Here is a 15,857-nt window from a genome sequence, read left to right on the forward strand (position 1 = left end):
TAACTGTATCGCTCAGCAGTTGGGAGCAGTCAAGAAAGGTATAACACTCACTTGATAATTCATAATAGAAACACTGTTCTCTTTAGTTTCTAGATTATCCTGTTTTCTATATAAATTAATCAGATGAATCAAATGCTGTTCAAAGCAACTTAAGTGTGATAATTGGCTCTTTTAATTCATGGTATAAAATACAACACTAATGGGCCTGCAGGTTATTACCATTATGCACATAACAGAATAGGGCTAGCCCTTGATATGACAAAGACGAATTCTATACCTATTTGCATCTTTTGCTTTGGCAAACGTTCATTTCTTCTGCATCCCAGAAATTGTAGCAAATCAGGTCCATAAGATAAATTGAGACAATTTCCAAATAAGTTACTGAGATTATTATACATATATATATATATATATATATATATATATATATATATATAGTTTGTATGGCAATATTCTGCTTTTGTTATGAGAATTTAGTTTATCCTAGGAGGCATATCAATCAAATATTTCCTTCAGGTTTGTACAGTGCGCCATTTAACACAAATGCTTCATTAATGAGACACTCATTGCCCTACACTCTGCCAACCCTATTTACTTGAATAATAAGAAAGAGGCAAATATATTCCTTCTCTAACCAAACTTACCTTTATTAAATATGTGCCAGGAGTTTCTTTTGCCTTGCCAGCACACAGTTAGCTGTGAGAATAAATATCCTAGAGAGCTTGAGAGCTTGAGGCCACAACTCAAGCTGAAACATGAAGGGGAAAAAAAAGAAAGCTCACCCAGCCATCAACACTCACACATGTGAATCTATAGGATAGAAGAGCTATTAATCGAGCCCATTCCACAACACCTTAAGTGAGAGTTACACATTATTACTATTATTATACACTTAACTGGATCACATGGCTTATTAACATTGACATTTATTTTTTAAGAAGCTTTATGTTTAAAGAAATTATAAATCTAGTCTACATTTCTGAAAACATGAAAGCAAATGAAGAATTAGCACTACTCAGTCTCATCCTCCACCTAGTCTTATCGCTTCCTTTCTCCTCAATCTCATATGCCCTCTTTCCAACCTTATGCTTTTTCTTCTTTCTCTTATAATAGGCTGCGCCCCCCGGTGGTTGGGAGCTTAAAAAAAAAAAAAAAAAAAGAAGAAGAGGAAAGAAAAGAGAAGAGAAGAAAAGAGAAGAGAAGAAAAACCTTTCACAGACAAGACATTTAACGCTTCACAATTCTACTTTTGGGATGAGTCCATCACGCTCCTGGGAGCTTGAGGTAAGTAGTCACGATCAGGAACCGAACCACACTTCCCCCCTGCAGTCAGTTTCCTATTTTTTTTCTATTTAAAGAGGGGAAGACAGATCAAATGAGAAACAGCTTGGTTCTGGAGAGCTGCACAAGGACCTCAATTTGTCGAGGCTCAGCAGGAAGGGCCGCCCTGGCCGCCGCCGCGCGGGGCGCTGTCCACTCCGCGGTGCTGAACACTACGCCGGGGCTTTGCCAGGCAGGTTAAATCCCTTAGGACCCAGAGAGGCTCAGCCAGCCAAGGCAGACTGAATTCATTACTGGGGTCCGTGTGGGGGTGGGTAAGAGGTGCGGGGGGGGGGGGCATTTAGACTCTCGCTTATTCTCTTTCCATGGGGGAAAAAAAAAACTCTCCCACAAAGTGACACTGAGCATTTTATGGAAAAGTAATGGCACAACTTCAGTTTAAAACCAAAGTGAAGAGCCCTACTGAGAAAAAATAGTTAAGTTCAGAGTTCACCTGCTCTTTCTCTCCCTTAGTTAACACAACAGTGTGTGGTCCCTAGACCCCACTGTTGACAGTTAAAGAAAATAACTTTCTATTAAAATTATGTGATTAATCATTTTTCTGATAAGCACAGCAAAGGGGGGGTGATACTAGGCTTTGCAATATCTGGAATAGAATTTTAGATATTGTTTTACTGAGTGGAGAAACTGAGGAGAGGATGAACTAAACTTGTTTTCTTTAAGGTGGTTTCTTTTTAAGATTTTATTTATTTATTCATGAGAGACACAGAGAGAGCGAGAAAGAGAGAGGCAGAGTCACAGGCAGAGGGAGAAGCAAGCTCCATGCAGGGAGCCCGACGGGGGACTCGATCCTGGGTCTCCAGGATCACGCCCTGGGCTGAGGGCGGGCGCTAAACCACTGAGGCACCCAGGAATCCCCTTTAAGGTGGTTTCAAATGTTAGTTAAGAATACATTTTTAAAAGTATGGCTCTAACAATGCCTTCCTGATGTGCTTTTGTTCTTAGGCAATTTAGATCAGAATCTGGTCAACAGAAGCTTCCCTCCTCTCTGCTCTACCAACCTCTGTCCGATTTCAGACTTAAGACCCCTGTTCTTCATAGCAGGTGCTGATATCCACGGGGCTCTTATAAGAACTCACCTCCTTCCTTTCCTGCCCCCCCCAACCCGTGAGATAATTAAGTAAATATTAAAAAAAAAAAAACGGACAGAAGGGAGGCAAAGTGTACTGTAACTCCCAGCCTTTGCTTCTTGGTAGTAACAATCAAATAGGGGCACTTCTCTTTGAGAAGTGAAGGTGTTTCTCATGGCTACAGAATTTACAGTCAGGGAGCAGACTTAACTGATCCCAGCAAACGGTTCCTTCCTTTCCCTAATCCTTCCCTGCTTATTTTAGCCGATTCTCCAACCCCCCCGGGAATACCATCCAGATCTTAGTCCAGGTAGATCTGACGTCAAGAGATGGCTTTCGTCGATTTGACGTGTAAACACTCATTTCCATTCCGGCTTGGAAGGGCTGGGGCTCCACTCAGCCGGGAGACCAAAGAGCGCTCGCCACCGCCCAGCCTCTCCTCGCGCGCCTCCTATCTCTTTGCAGAGCCACCGGGAGCGAGAAGTGGTCCAGAGTCCGAGGGGGAAGAGGGCTAGTGTTTCTAGCTTTTCTCCTTGCTTGCTTCTTTCTCTTGCTTCTTTTCCCTCATCTCCTTCTGACTTGTGTGCAAGCGAGCGTGAGAGCCATGGAGCGAAGAGCCTGGACTCTGCAGTGTACTGCTTTCGCTCTCTTTTGCGCTTGGTGTGCATTGAACAGTGTAAAAGCCAAGAGGCAGTTTGTGAATGAATGGGCGGCAGAGATCCCCGGGGGACCGGAGGCAGCTTCGGCCATAGCCGAGGAGCTGGGCTATGACCTTTTGGGTCAGGTAAGAGTTTGCACTTTCCAGAAACTTTCTGGGGCCCACGGGGACCGGCGGGACTGAAGCGCGATCTCCCAAGTGGGAGCTTCAGGTCTCACTCTCCTGAGCCCAGTAGGCGAAGAGCAGGAGCTTCTGCAGCTCTCGCCCCTGGCGCGCTTGGAGAAAGAAGGCTTGCATTATTTATTGTTTGGGCTGGAAGCAGCCAGGCAGAACGAAGCCGCTGCAGCTGGGGAAAGCTTATTCTTGCTGTCGTCCGCTTTGGCATTTAAATCCATTCCCGCGTGGTTTGGGAGGAAAAAAAAAAAATCCCTCCACGCTTGTTCACCGAACTTGAGATGCACGCAGCTCTTACCAACCGAGCGCCCCCGGGAGAGGCATTGCGCTCTGTCCCCTGGGACTCAGCTGGGCTCTGCGTCAGGAGCCGGCTGTTTCCTTCTTTTTTTTTTTTTTCAATATGGCAGCATCAGATCCAAGTCCTGATGCAAAGGGGTCAAACGGGCTTGGCGATGTGCGCCCGCAGCCTTTCGGGCACGCCCAGGGCATGGGAAGAGCGCCCGAGGCCGGGACTCGGGACCCAGAGGCTGGGGGCCCGCGGAGCAGCCTGGGGAGCCGGCGGGAGCAGAGGTGGGTGAGACACGCGGGACCAACTCTGCTCACCTCAGCCGGGAGGCTCGGGTCTTCCCGGGGAACTTGCAAAGTCCGAGCTTCCCAACTTCGCTGGGTCAGTCCGCCTGAAGGGTCAAGCTGCAGAAATGACTGTGGGGGCAAGGTTTTCTTTCTTTCCTGTCCTTCAGCCAAATGCCTAATAGCTTCCCCAAGGCGAGGGTTTCAGTTTCTGATAAGAACTTGCCTGTCCTAGGGAGAGCTGGTTTAATAGATAGTTGGGGGTGGGGGGGGGGGGGGGGGGGGGCGGGTAAGGCATTACTAGAGTGACAGCTTAGGTGTGCGATTCCGGGAGAAACCCCAGGGGGTATGATTTTTAATCTAAGCTTTCCTTTCCCTTGGCTCAGAATCAAGCCCTCGCCCCTTGCCTTGGAAGTGTGCCTCAAAGCGGGGGAGGAGGGAGTTGTAAAACATTTTGGCGCGTTTTTTTTTTTTTTTTTTTTTTTTTTTTTTTTTTTTTTTTTCTGGAGGTGGTTGGAGAGATGCCGCTGAAGTCACGGATGAGTAATCGGCGTGGGCGTTGGCGATTCCATAGATCGAATCCGCTTGGGGAATACGCCTCTCCTTGCCAGAGGCTTCATTCTCTAATTTTATGAGCCAAATTGTCTTTAAAATGCCCAGCAGAAAAGCCGGTCACGGCGTCCCAGTAGCAGACCAAGACTTTTTGCTTTTGCCTAGATTTTGTTCTGTACCAAGGCTCTGTTTTGGGGGCTGAGGAATAATAGGAGGAAAAGAAACTTTCAAGGAATCAAGAAGCTAAAGGAGAGATTTTTAGTAACAAATAACTGGAATTGCATGTAATTGGTGTAATAGAAGTTGCACCTGGATCTCACTAGTTGTTGATTGAGGGATTTAAGAGGGACAAGAATTGGAGAGGAGTGAAAAAAGAGAAAGCGCAGTGGAGGAAACATTTGCACAGGGTTCAGGGAGAAGAGTCAAAGGTTGCCAGGAGAACACTGTGAGAGGTAGAAGGCACTCAAGGCATAGAAAACAGATTGTGGGACAGGTGGAAGATTCAAAGAGAGCAGCTTAGAAGAAACTGCAGCGAATTGTTGGGATCTAAGGAGAGTGTGAGCAGTAGGTGGAATTGTACTGGTAGCTACTGTGGGCATCATGGAAATCTTGCACATCCTACACGGGAGTAACTGGGGACTTGATCCTATGTCTTTTGGGCAGCTGAATGGCACTGGTAACTGTGTGGAAAAAGACTGGGTAAGAGAGCAAAAATATCCCTTTTTCCTTTTCTCACCTGTTAGCCCCAGACATATATCCAAACCTGCACCATTCGTTATGGGAATTACTTTCAAAATCACACATTCCAAACCAAAAAATAAATCAGTATTCTTGGTAGGCTCTTCAAAGAAGGGATGGAATGATCACAGGAATCTTTAAGAAATAATGGGGGGAAATCTATATCTACATATGATTTGCACGTGATAGATTTTTTTTCTAGCCATTTCCAGCTAAAATGACATTACTAACAAACATTTTTAAAATAAAAATTCTTTGGAAAAGACTGATAGTGCTTTCTTGATTCTGTTTATCTCTCCCTTTGTTTACAGTAATTTAGCATCATTACCCTGAGCTCCCAAAGGCCTCGGGATAAAGATAGAATTAGAGAAGTGACCAGAAGCAAAACCGTTGATAACGGAGAAAGAGCTAAGCATTGGTGATGTTTTCTTATGGCTACTCTTCCCTCTCCCCAACTCCATGTATAGAACACCTTGAACTAGTGGAAAGTCAAATGGTCTCTACTGGTAGCTTATAACAATTAATCACTATATTTCAATGACTATATTTTATAACAACAAGAAGTTATTTTAGCTGAAGGTAACACTGACCATATATAGTACCCAAAGGGTTTGCCAGCTTTCCACAAATTATTCTCTGATAGGATAAATTTGATAAAGAGAGTTTTTTAAAGAAATGTACCTACACAGTATTGTTACACAGGAAAACCAATGTAGTTCCTCTGAAATGTGTGAAAAAGAGGTATCACTAACCCCCAAGTATACCATTAGCAAAAGTGATGATATTGTAAGCTCATCTCACACAACACAGTCACGAGAGAGTGAAGGTGTCTATCAGTGTCTTCCTCCTAAAGAATGGGCTTAATAAAAATTGCCTGTCTCTAAGTTACTCGGGTTACAATCTAATCCATATATACTTATTTTGGAAAGTGGATTTTTATTTTAATATTTTTCTTTTATAGATTGGATCACTTGAAAATCACTACTTATTCAAACATAAAAACCATCCCCGAAGGTCTCGAAGGAGTGCCCTTCATATTACTAAGAGGTTATCTGATGATGATCGTGTAAGTGTTGTGCATTTGTCTTCAAACATCTGCTTTATGATTTCCAACAAGAGCAAAAAGCACTTTGCAAATATGATTATTTTTTACTGCGGTCACAATTATCTGTAGTGTTTGTTATTTCTACAGGGTTATCACTGCACATAATAATAACTGGATTGGATAGGCTGAGTTAAACATTTTATATATAATATATATATAATATGTTTAAAATACTAGCTCACAAATCCAGTCTAAAAGCATGAAAATGAATATTGAAAACTAAATGGCAGCTCTAATAAAATGTTTACCAATATAATCAATTAACAACCTTTTATTATATGCCTATTATTTACTGAGCACTTTAATGTCCAATGGGGGATGCCAAAGAAATTTAACATATGAACATGGATTTTAAAAACATTTCAGAATAAAAAAAAAAAAACATTTCAGAATAACTGAAAACATATCTTGCCATTTCGGTTTGGTTTCATTATATGGGGAACTAGAGTTTATGAGCAAGTTCTAAATCCATGTCTTCATGAGCCAAGTGTTTCCATAAGTATTGTATTGCTTCACTGAAAGCATATGATATCTTTTTATCCTGGTTTGTATATATATTCAATGATTAGGCAAGAGCAGGAAATGTCTAGAATGAATATAGCTAAATAGTGTGAGGACAATTTGAACGTACATCTAGCGTACCTATCGATTTTTGAAGTCTGTTTTCAAGATCAGCATACATAACAATAGAAATGGTGACCATATTGGGAGTATTGAAATTTGGGTACGCATGTTGCCTTTTCTCAAGAATGTGCCATATTGGTAGAAATTTATCCTGGCTGGCCTGTTTTCTGTTATCATGATTTCTGTTGCCTAGGGCACTCCAGAGAATTATGGAAGCTTTGTGAGAGATAGAACACATCCTTTCAACTTGCTAGAAAGAAACTATAAGTGACAGAAAGGTGATAAAACTATTGAAAGGACATGGAATTTATAAACCCTGTGAAATAATTTGCAATTTGATTTGTTCTGAACCTAATGGAATTTTAAAAGAGAGAATAAAAAGGCAAAGTATCAGGGTAGGGAATGACCGGACCTGGGTAAACAACAACCACACCTAGGCAAAGAAGGCTGTGTCAGGACCACGGACAGCGAACCAGAGCTGCTGTGCACCCATGGCTTTTACTTAAGTTCATGGCTAGATACGTGAGACTGAATCAGAGGCTCAACATTGGTTGAAAAGTTTCTTGTCCAGTGAAGTCTTCCTTTTGCCATCCCAAAGCAGATGACTCATTGCATGGGCTCTGAAAAAGTAGGACAACTTCCAAGATCCTGGCTAGGCTTAGTCCTTGAGCAAAACAAGAAAGAGATTTCCTTGTCTGCCTAAATGTATGCCTGACATTGATGCACAAGGAAGTCAAACTGACCTCCCTTCTCATCTTCACAGAAGAAAATTGGTCACAGTGGAGCCATACCTGTGATTATTACTACAAATATCTCACTAAAGTGAACAGATGGCCCAGTTCTATTCTTTAGCTATTTCTTTAATAGTTGATTTTGGGGCAAAAATCTCAAATGATAATGAAGAAAGACTAAGAATTTAATCTCCAAATTAACTTCATAAAAAAAGGAGTCTATACAATCTTATGAAAAATTATCCCCACGATAACTTTTTTTTTAAGGAAAAATCCTAGAACCCATAGAAGCTAGCAGTTGAAAGTTGGACTAGATGATTTTTACTGCTCTTCCCAAGTTGAAAGAATTATTTACAATTAAGAACATGGTACCTATTTTATATATAATAGAAAGATACCACTAATTTCCTCTATTCCATTTGGTCTGCTCTTATAGAGATTAGCATGGGATTTGGAGTTAATGACATGAATCAGAACACTGTTTCCAACAACTGAATGTTTATCTGATCAGATGGAAGAGTGCCTCTTCTTCTATTCCATTTTTTAAAAATTGCTTTTGATTTTCACTTTATTGCTCTTTTTTAAATGGGGGATAATATTCTTTCAAAATAGCCTTCTGAAATGCAGCAATAGGCTATCTTTACAAGTCTGTTAATGAAATCTCCAACTGTAAAAGACTCTCTATCAAAGATTAGTACTTGTTCCCTAGCAGCCAGTTTCCAAAGACTAACTCAGATGACAGGCAGTATATTCCAAGCATTGAGGTATTTTAAGCCAAAACAATTAAGCTTGAACATATAGGTTCTTTAAAAATAAATTATAGCAATTAATGTCTAGCTTTTAAGTCCCTCCCAATATTTATATTAGGTTTGCCATAGACATTCTGATTGAAAATTCAGGACAGTCTTAGTGGATGGTTTTATCCTTTAGCAACAAATTATTTTTTAGTTTTTATTTTTGGATCTGACTCATGAGTATTCTCACAATTAACTAACCCCACCAGACACTGAACTGTCATGAAGTGTACAACAGAGAGAATATGTTTTGGGTAGGAAACAGTCATGTTGCCCAGCAAAATGAGAGCATGGTATTATTTCATAATGAATATAACGACAAGGTAGTCCCTCACCCTCTCAGGATCTCGAGTATAATAGGATTATGCTATAAATGTTGGAAAGGTAATTTTTGTACTGTCAGATCTCTTTGCATAATACATAAGACTAAATTAATGGTAAGTGTGCATGGTCAGTAGTACTCATTCATCACCCTGGATCTGTTTCTTATATTAAATACTCTTAAGCAGGAGCTTGAAGCACAGAGGAGCAGGTTTTCTGATCTGCAAAGACACAGCACCTTTCTTGTCTTGCATAACATTTGCAATTTTTACCTTTTGCAAGTGAATAAAAAGAAATTAAACTGTAAGAGCACCATAGCAGCAGTCTCTTGAATCTCTTAGCTTGTTGACTCATTCCATGAAAATGGACAAATTTTCAGCTACAAAACACTAAGACCTCAATAAAAAATCAGTATTATGGTCCATTTGCTGATGAAAGGAGGCTAACTTTTACTTCCACTGGAATCATAGTGTAAATAATTTGAGGGAATCATCACTTCACTGACTCCTTCTCCTCCCCCTTAAGGTACAGTTTACTATAATAGACGGAATATTCATCTCCCCAGTGAGCAATCCCTTCTCATTGAGCTGCCAGTTTGTCTGCAAACGAAAACATTTTTGAGCTGCCTCAACTCTGATGGGGAGGGTACTAGAGCCAGTTAGAGGGAAGACGGTTACACAGAAGTGACTATTGCTGATTTTCTGGCCATAAAATGCCTTGTAGGTGATATGGGCTGAACAACAGTATGAAAAGGAGAGAAGTAAACGTTCAGTTTTAAGAGACTCAGCACTAAATCTCTTCAATGATCCAATGTGGAATCAGCAGTGGTACTTGGTAAGTACTTACAGAAGGACTGTATACGACCTGGGCTATTTATTTTGTTATATCTGGAAAATAGATTTTTTTAATGATAAGCAATTTAATAGAGGGCTATGTTACCTGGAGATTAGGGCTGATGGGAACTTCCATGATCTGGATCTCCTGTTTTACTAGGTGGAAGTGTCTGAACCACAGATCTTTAGTTGCTATGAGAGGAAAGATTGTTACTTTCTTCTCTTAAGCTTATCTGAGGTAAATGCAGAAGAATCATGTCTTGCAAGTTAAGAGTTCCACAACAGCAATCATGGAAAAAATCACATTTGGTCAAAGTTACTCTTGAGAACCTTTAAATCACCCAAAGGGTACAGTGAACATGATTCAGTATGTCTGTGTGTGTGTGTGTATTCATGAATATATATATATATATATATATATATATATATATATGTATATGTGTGTGTGTGTGTATATATATAATGAATGGCAATTTTTACATGCTAAGAAGTGAGAATTTCTGAACTAAGCTAAAGGAAGGAACACAAGGAGAGACAAATACATCTACATGCAGATATCTAGACTTGCAAACTATTTTACTTTTAAGATACCAAATCCTCATTGGTCTGTGGGCATTGAGTAGAGAAATTTTAAGTGCTCTTTCTGGCTTGCAGAGTGTTTTCCCTTCCATTTTAATATTAAGCCTCATGGCCGTCATACCTGTTGATAGAAGTGGGTTTTGTTCAGAACGTAACAAAAGATAAGTTTTCATGATAATCCTAAGCTAAGGCTTAGACATCTTTGTTGTATAAAGGATGGGAAAAGGGATCAATTCCTCTTGATATTCTCTTAACCTAGGCAATACTTGCTCATTGCAGTGTAAGAGACTCATTAACATTTGTGTATTGACTATATGTCAAATACTATTCTACGTGTTTGACATAAATTAACTCCTTTATTTCTCACATTATATTGTAGATACAATAATTATACCCATTTAGAAGCTGAAGAAACAGAGACATAGGCAAGTTTAGTAACTTGCCAGAGTTATCTGTTTACCAGTGGTGGGGCCATTATTTATGGCTCTGGAGGTCATACTCTTAACCATCACACTGTGTGATTGATTGTTCTTGCAATTGACACGGGAATCTTCTCTGGCTTTGTCCAAATATCTATGTGTAGTTCCAACCTCCTGTGATTTAGCTTCATGTTGCGCTAGTAAGTTTTTTTTAAGAGTTTTCCCCTACTGGGGCACCTTGATAGCTCAGTAGGTTGAGCATCCAACTTTTGATTTCAGCTGAGGTCAAGATCTCATGGGTTGTGGAATGGGCCCCAGGTTGGGCTCTGCATTCAGTGGGGAGTCTGCTTGGAGATTCTCTGTCTCTGCACCTTCCCCTACTCACATGTACACACACTCTCTCTCTCTCTCTCTCTCTCTCTCTATATATATATATATATATATATATATATAGTGAATAAATACATCTTTTTTTAACTTTTTTAAAAAGTTTTATTTCTTTGAGAGTGTGTGTGAGCAGGAGCAGGGGGAGGGGCAGAGGGAAAGGGAGAAGCAGGCTCCCTGCTGCCCAGGGAGCCTGACTTGGGGACCTGGGGCTCCATCCCAGGACCCTGGGATCTTGACCTGAGCCCAAGGTAGAGGCTCAACTGACTGAGCCACCTAGGGGCCCCGAATGAAGACATCTTAAAAAAACCAACCAACCAACCAACCAACCAACAAAAAAAAACAAGCACAGTTTCCCCCTACTTCTTTCTGAGGAGAATCAGCCATGGGGAAATTTATTCATTGACACTTTTGACTGTTATTATTTATAAATTTCTTACTGTTCCTTTCTCCAGAAACCTGGCAATTTTCTAAGGCATCTCTTTCACATGCTTGGAAATGTGTTCATCTCTCTATTCCCTTGCTATCCAGCTCTTCTCCCTTATAGTCCCATACACTTTAACTATCAGAAAATTCATCTGAAAAAAGAAACCTCCAGGTCTCCTCTCATAGATACCTGCTCTCTAAATCACCCATACTTGAAAAAAAAAATCACTCATACTTAGAAATAGGCAATTAAATTTCAAGTTCTAGTGAGACAGCAGCCTCCTGGGCATTCTAGTTTCTGCATTTTTTTTTTTTTAGAAAAGTTATTAAAACATCCATGAATGACTGGGAACCAGACATTATTAAGTGAATTCAGTATGGCAAGGGAGGCTCAGGATTTGGGGAGAGATGGGAACATGGAACATCAAATAGAACTTTGGTAGATAAAAAGCTTGAGCATGTCATTACAAATGAATGAAACTTAGGGATAAACTTCTTAGAAGCTATGTAGCTCAATGAGAAGGGGCACAGAGTGATTCATCCTTTCAAGTGATTTTCCAGTGGAACAACTGGGAAAAGAACAGTACTTTGATGATTCACTTGGCCCTACCATCAACTTTGTTTTTTATTTCACCTAATCACCTTCTTCTAAAAAGTAGAGTGACCTAGGGGGAAAAAAAGATGGGACTTCAGACTAGAGTTTCAGTTCTCATTTTGCACAAGTAAATCATGATTTTGTCAATTCTTTGTTTTCCTTTACCAGCAAGATACTAGGGTAACTGCAGCCCTGCCCAAGCTGGATCTTCATGTGATACCTGTTTGGCAAAAAGGCATCACAGGCAAAGGAGTTGTTATCACAGTACTGGATGATGGCTTGGAGTGGAATCACACAGACATCTATGCCAATTATGTGAGTCTGGGCCCTCCCATGACTGCAACTTAGGGAGATGTCTACACAGACACGTAGACAAGGATTTCCTTTGCTCAAATGGAACAGTGCTCTAATTCCGGCCCTGAGAATCATGGGCTAAGGTTTTGCTCTTCCCTCACCTTCCTGCCAGCATATGAGCTTTTTTGTATCAGTGGGTACTGAAAGCATTCAGTGGAGCCAAGGATTTTACAAAAGCATTTGTGTTGAGGAAGTGGGGAGGCACCTATACCAACTAAATTATTAAAAGCCATTCAGACTGTACATCACTCAGTATTTGGGGCATTAAAGCCATCAAATCAGGAATAACGCCTGAGATCATTTTTACAGTTTTCTTCCTCACATCCTTTATAGGTGAATATCTCTGACATTGTGCCAATTCAAAATGTATACCACATAGTGCAACAATGGCAAGCTGAGAAAAGAAAACAAGTAAATGAAAACTACTTACTTGTCTGTTAATTTGCACATGATTATCTTAGGTCTTTAGATCAGTGTTTCATCTTTAAGATTGTCCCTTTTCTTTCATCCTTTCCATTCATTCAAAGTTCCCCAGCTAAAGAGCAAAGGAAAAGGGAAGAAAAAAAAAGATTAAAAGATTATCTTTCAATAATCTTACTGAAAGATATGGAAAATGTAGAGAGGAGGCAATAGTGGTAATAGAATTCCTAAGTTGGAAATGTTTAAGTGTAGCAATCTGTTTGGAAAAGGAGGTGGGACCTAGAAACTTGTCTTAAATTTCAAGCACACTCTCTTTAATAAAATTACATGTTTATTTAGTGTAACTGGGAAGGCTGAAAAGGATCACTGTGGATCTGAGCCCCACCCCACAGTCACCTATTTGCTCCTATAATCGTAAGAGAGTTGAGTATCTGTCAGTAACTATCTCTATATCTTAGTTAAGTCATTCAACCTCTATGAGTCTGTTTTCTCACTTGAAAAATAACATTGTTGAACTAAGTAGACTCTGATTCCTTCTGGTTCTAATATCCTATGAGTTTCAAAGAATTATATAGGTTTGGTAACATTCACTGAGAATTGGATGCTTGCTCACTTTTCTGTGTACATCATTTATGCCTGGTTTATAGGTATAATAAATGATCAGCAACTGGGCCAGACACTCTGAAATGCAGACTTTTGAGCTATCAGCCAGAATAGAGGGGGTAGGGGTAGAAGGCTTGGGAAGTGCTACTTTTTAAAAAAAATGATGCTACAGGGTTATTTCTATTGTCTCTTTAGGATCCAGAGGCTAGTTATGATTTTAACGATAATGACCATGATCCATTTCCCCGTTATGATCCCACAAATGAGAACAAGTGAGTAAATGTGGATTTGGGGGGAATATGTACTTTAAAATGCTTTTATCTTATTTGAGAAAATTACACTATAAATATGATCCGCATTTCAGCTCTTAGAAAAGTTTTCATGCACACCATCCATACCACAATATTTTGTTGCTTTTAAAACAGAATCCAACGCTTCTCTTTTTATGTTTCTTTTGGCTTATGGAGCCATATTTCAATTAAACTTTCTTCTTATATTAAGAAATGCTCTTCTCAAATGATACTGAATAGTTATAGCTTTAGAAAGAATGTTTAGGTCATAAAGAGTAAAATCTCCAGCCCATCCTCTCTAACCCCAATTCCTCTATGAATCATTATTATTAGCACATATTTAATGTTAGTTATGAAAATAAAAATAGATGATGATGACAAATCCTCATGACTTCTTTTGGTGGCCACAGCCATGCTTACCAGTTCCCTCAGAAAAGTATGGCTAGATACCAGACAACAGAGATGTACTCTGAGGCCTGGTCCTCAAATCCGAAACATTTTCTGGGCACAATGGACTAGTCAGCAATATCTCTCAGAGTTTCTGCTGAGTATTGTAAGGCTAAAGGGAGGAGAAAAAGAGTATCTTCTGACTCCTAAAATAATTCTCCCTAGCAACCACAATGTGATAAGGAAGCCCAAGAGCCAGAACTGGCAAAGCAAAAGGCCAAATAAAAGCGAGAGGCAAGAGACTTTAACCTTTTTTTCCCAGCCACATGTTCTCAAGTGCCCATATCCAGGTGAGAAGTCATCTTTTGCGATGTGTCTCATAACTTCAAGAAGACTTTCATATTTTCTTCTTCATTTGCTCAACCCAGAGGAGACTTGCACCAAAATAGATCAAAGCCAAGGCAAAATTAGGGCTTGTTGCTACAATTGGGATGGAAAGATTCTATATGAAATGCTTTCATTTTCTCTCTATATGGCTTTCTCTCTTGGACTATTATCCAACTTGGATTAATTGAATTTTCTTTCATTTGCTCTCTTTCCCCCTCTTTCCCTCTTCCTTCTCACTATTCTCACTCAAAATTCTCATGTGGCTGGTGCAGTAATGTTGACCTAACATTTGTGTCTTTGGATGGTTCACTCCACCAAAGGTCCAACAAACACCAGAAAGAGGGCTGAAGCTCATACACTTAGCCTCAACTTCTGGGTGTATATTTCCTCCTTGGGGAGATAGGGAGGCTTGAGGAGGATTCCAAGATACTGCTTATTTCAGTGCCATTTACTTCTCAGGCTTATTTCTTAAAGGGGTTGACTACAAACACTGCTTAGGAGTTAGAATATTCTAGTAACAATACAATGGAAACCACTCCTCTGCAAATCACTTGGCCCTTGGAGGAAAGTGGGAAGTCTCAGGAATTTATGGCAGGAAACCCAGACACATTTTCAGCCCTATTTCTGAGTCAGTGCACTGCAGGACCAGGAGCAATATACGCTCTTTTGGAGCATGACCCTGTAATGTTAGCCTGGCTCGTGGTCATAGCTTTGTCAATTTTCAGTATAGAAGCTGACCTTGAGGAAATCACTTACCTCTCTCTGCCTCTATTTTTCATTTTGTCTCCTAAAATGGGTGACGAGGCACTTGCCCTTCTGAACAGAACTTCCTAAGGAAATGGGCAATAAATTCTTGGAAGAAAAGGGCCTTTATTCTAAGAAGTTAGAATAAAGTAAAAATGACAACTCTCATTCCACTCCCTTGGTCGAGACCAAAAGGGAAATCTGCTCTCAGCTGTATGGGTGCATGTGAGGAGACTGTTAGCTGGATGTGTCAGCCTTCTTCCTAGGCGGTGTCCTCTAGGTCTGGCCCCAGGATCCAGTGTAGGTGATAAATTGTGTTGTGGTTGCATAATAGCTGAATACTTGGTGAAATTATATTCTCTAGAGTTTCTGCACTCATGAGATGAGGGACTCAGATATCTCTTTTCCTTCCCTCCAAAGGGAACAGTCTTTTTTATCCTGTATTCATAATACTGGATAGCCAATTGAATAGCCACATTTCCCCCAATTCACAGAGTTCCAAAGCCTTCAAAGAAGTAGCCCATATAATAGTACTTATTTTGTGCCTACCATAGACCTCCCACATAGCAGAGAGTTAGTGTGAAGAGCCAAACAGTTAAGAGGATGGGCTTTGCAGTTAGATTTAGATTAAATATTAGATCTGCCACTTAATAGCTGGGTGACCTTGAACAAATTATTTAACTTCTTTTGTGCCTCAGTTTTATCACCTATTAAAAAGGGGTAATAATAGTAGCTACTTTGTTGGGTTATTATGGGGA

General features: G+C 40.2%; 1 protein-coding gene and 1 long non-coding RNA gene across 3 annotated transcripts in view; one reads left to right on the plus strand and one right to left on the minus strand.

The window, feature by feature from the left end:
- LOC111095131 overlaps positions 1-15,857 on the minus strand; it is a 94,638-nt gene that overhangs the window by 60,024 nt on the left and 18,757 nt on the right. The window contains exons 2-3 of one of the 2 annotated variants that reach the window (XR_005356653.1): positions 12,699-12,803; positions 10,108-10,211 (exon numbers count right to left, since the gene is read on the minus strand). This is a non-coding gene — a long non-coding RNA (uncharacterized LOC111095131). Of the gene's footprint in view, positions 1-10,107; positions 10,212-12,698; positions 12,804-15,857 lie in introns of those variants that run through there. The other variant, XR_005356652.1, reaches the window with a different exon arrangement.
- Positions 2,772-15,857, plus strand: part of PCSK1 (proprotein convertase subtilisin/kexin type 1) — a 43,372-nt gene continuing 30,286 nt past the window's right edge. Inside the window, exons 1-5 of the mRNA XM_038532292.1 lie at positions 2,772-3,195; positions 6,065-6,169; positions 9,402-9,512; positions 12,083-12,229; positions 13,487-13,563. Coding sequence (XP_038388220.1) covers positions 3,016-3,195; positions 6,065-6,169; positions 9,402-9,512; positions 12,083-12,229; positions 13,487-13,563 — 620 coding nt within the window. The 5' untranslated portion in view covers positions 2,772-3,015. The remainder of the gene's footprint in view (positions 3,196-6,064; positions 6,170-9,401; positions 9,513-12,082; positions 12,230-13,486; positions 13,564-15,857) is intronic.

Source organism: Canis lupus, chromosome 3, assembly GCF_011100685.1.
Source record: "Canis lupus familiaris isolate Mischka breed German Shepherd chromosome 3, alternate assembly UU_Cfam_GSD_1.0, whole genome shotgun sequence".
NCBI classification, from domain to species: Eukaryota; Metazoa; Chordata; class Mammalia; order Carnivora; family Canidae; genus Canis; species Canis lupus.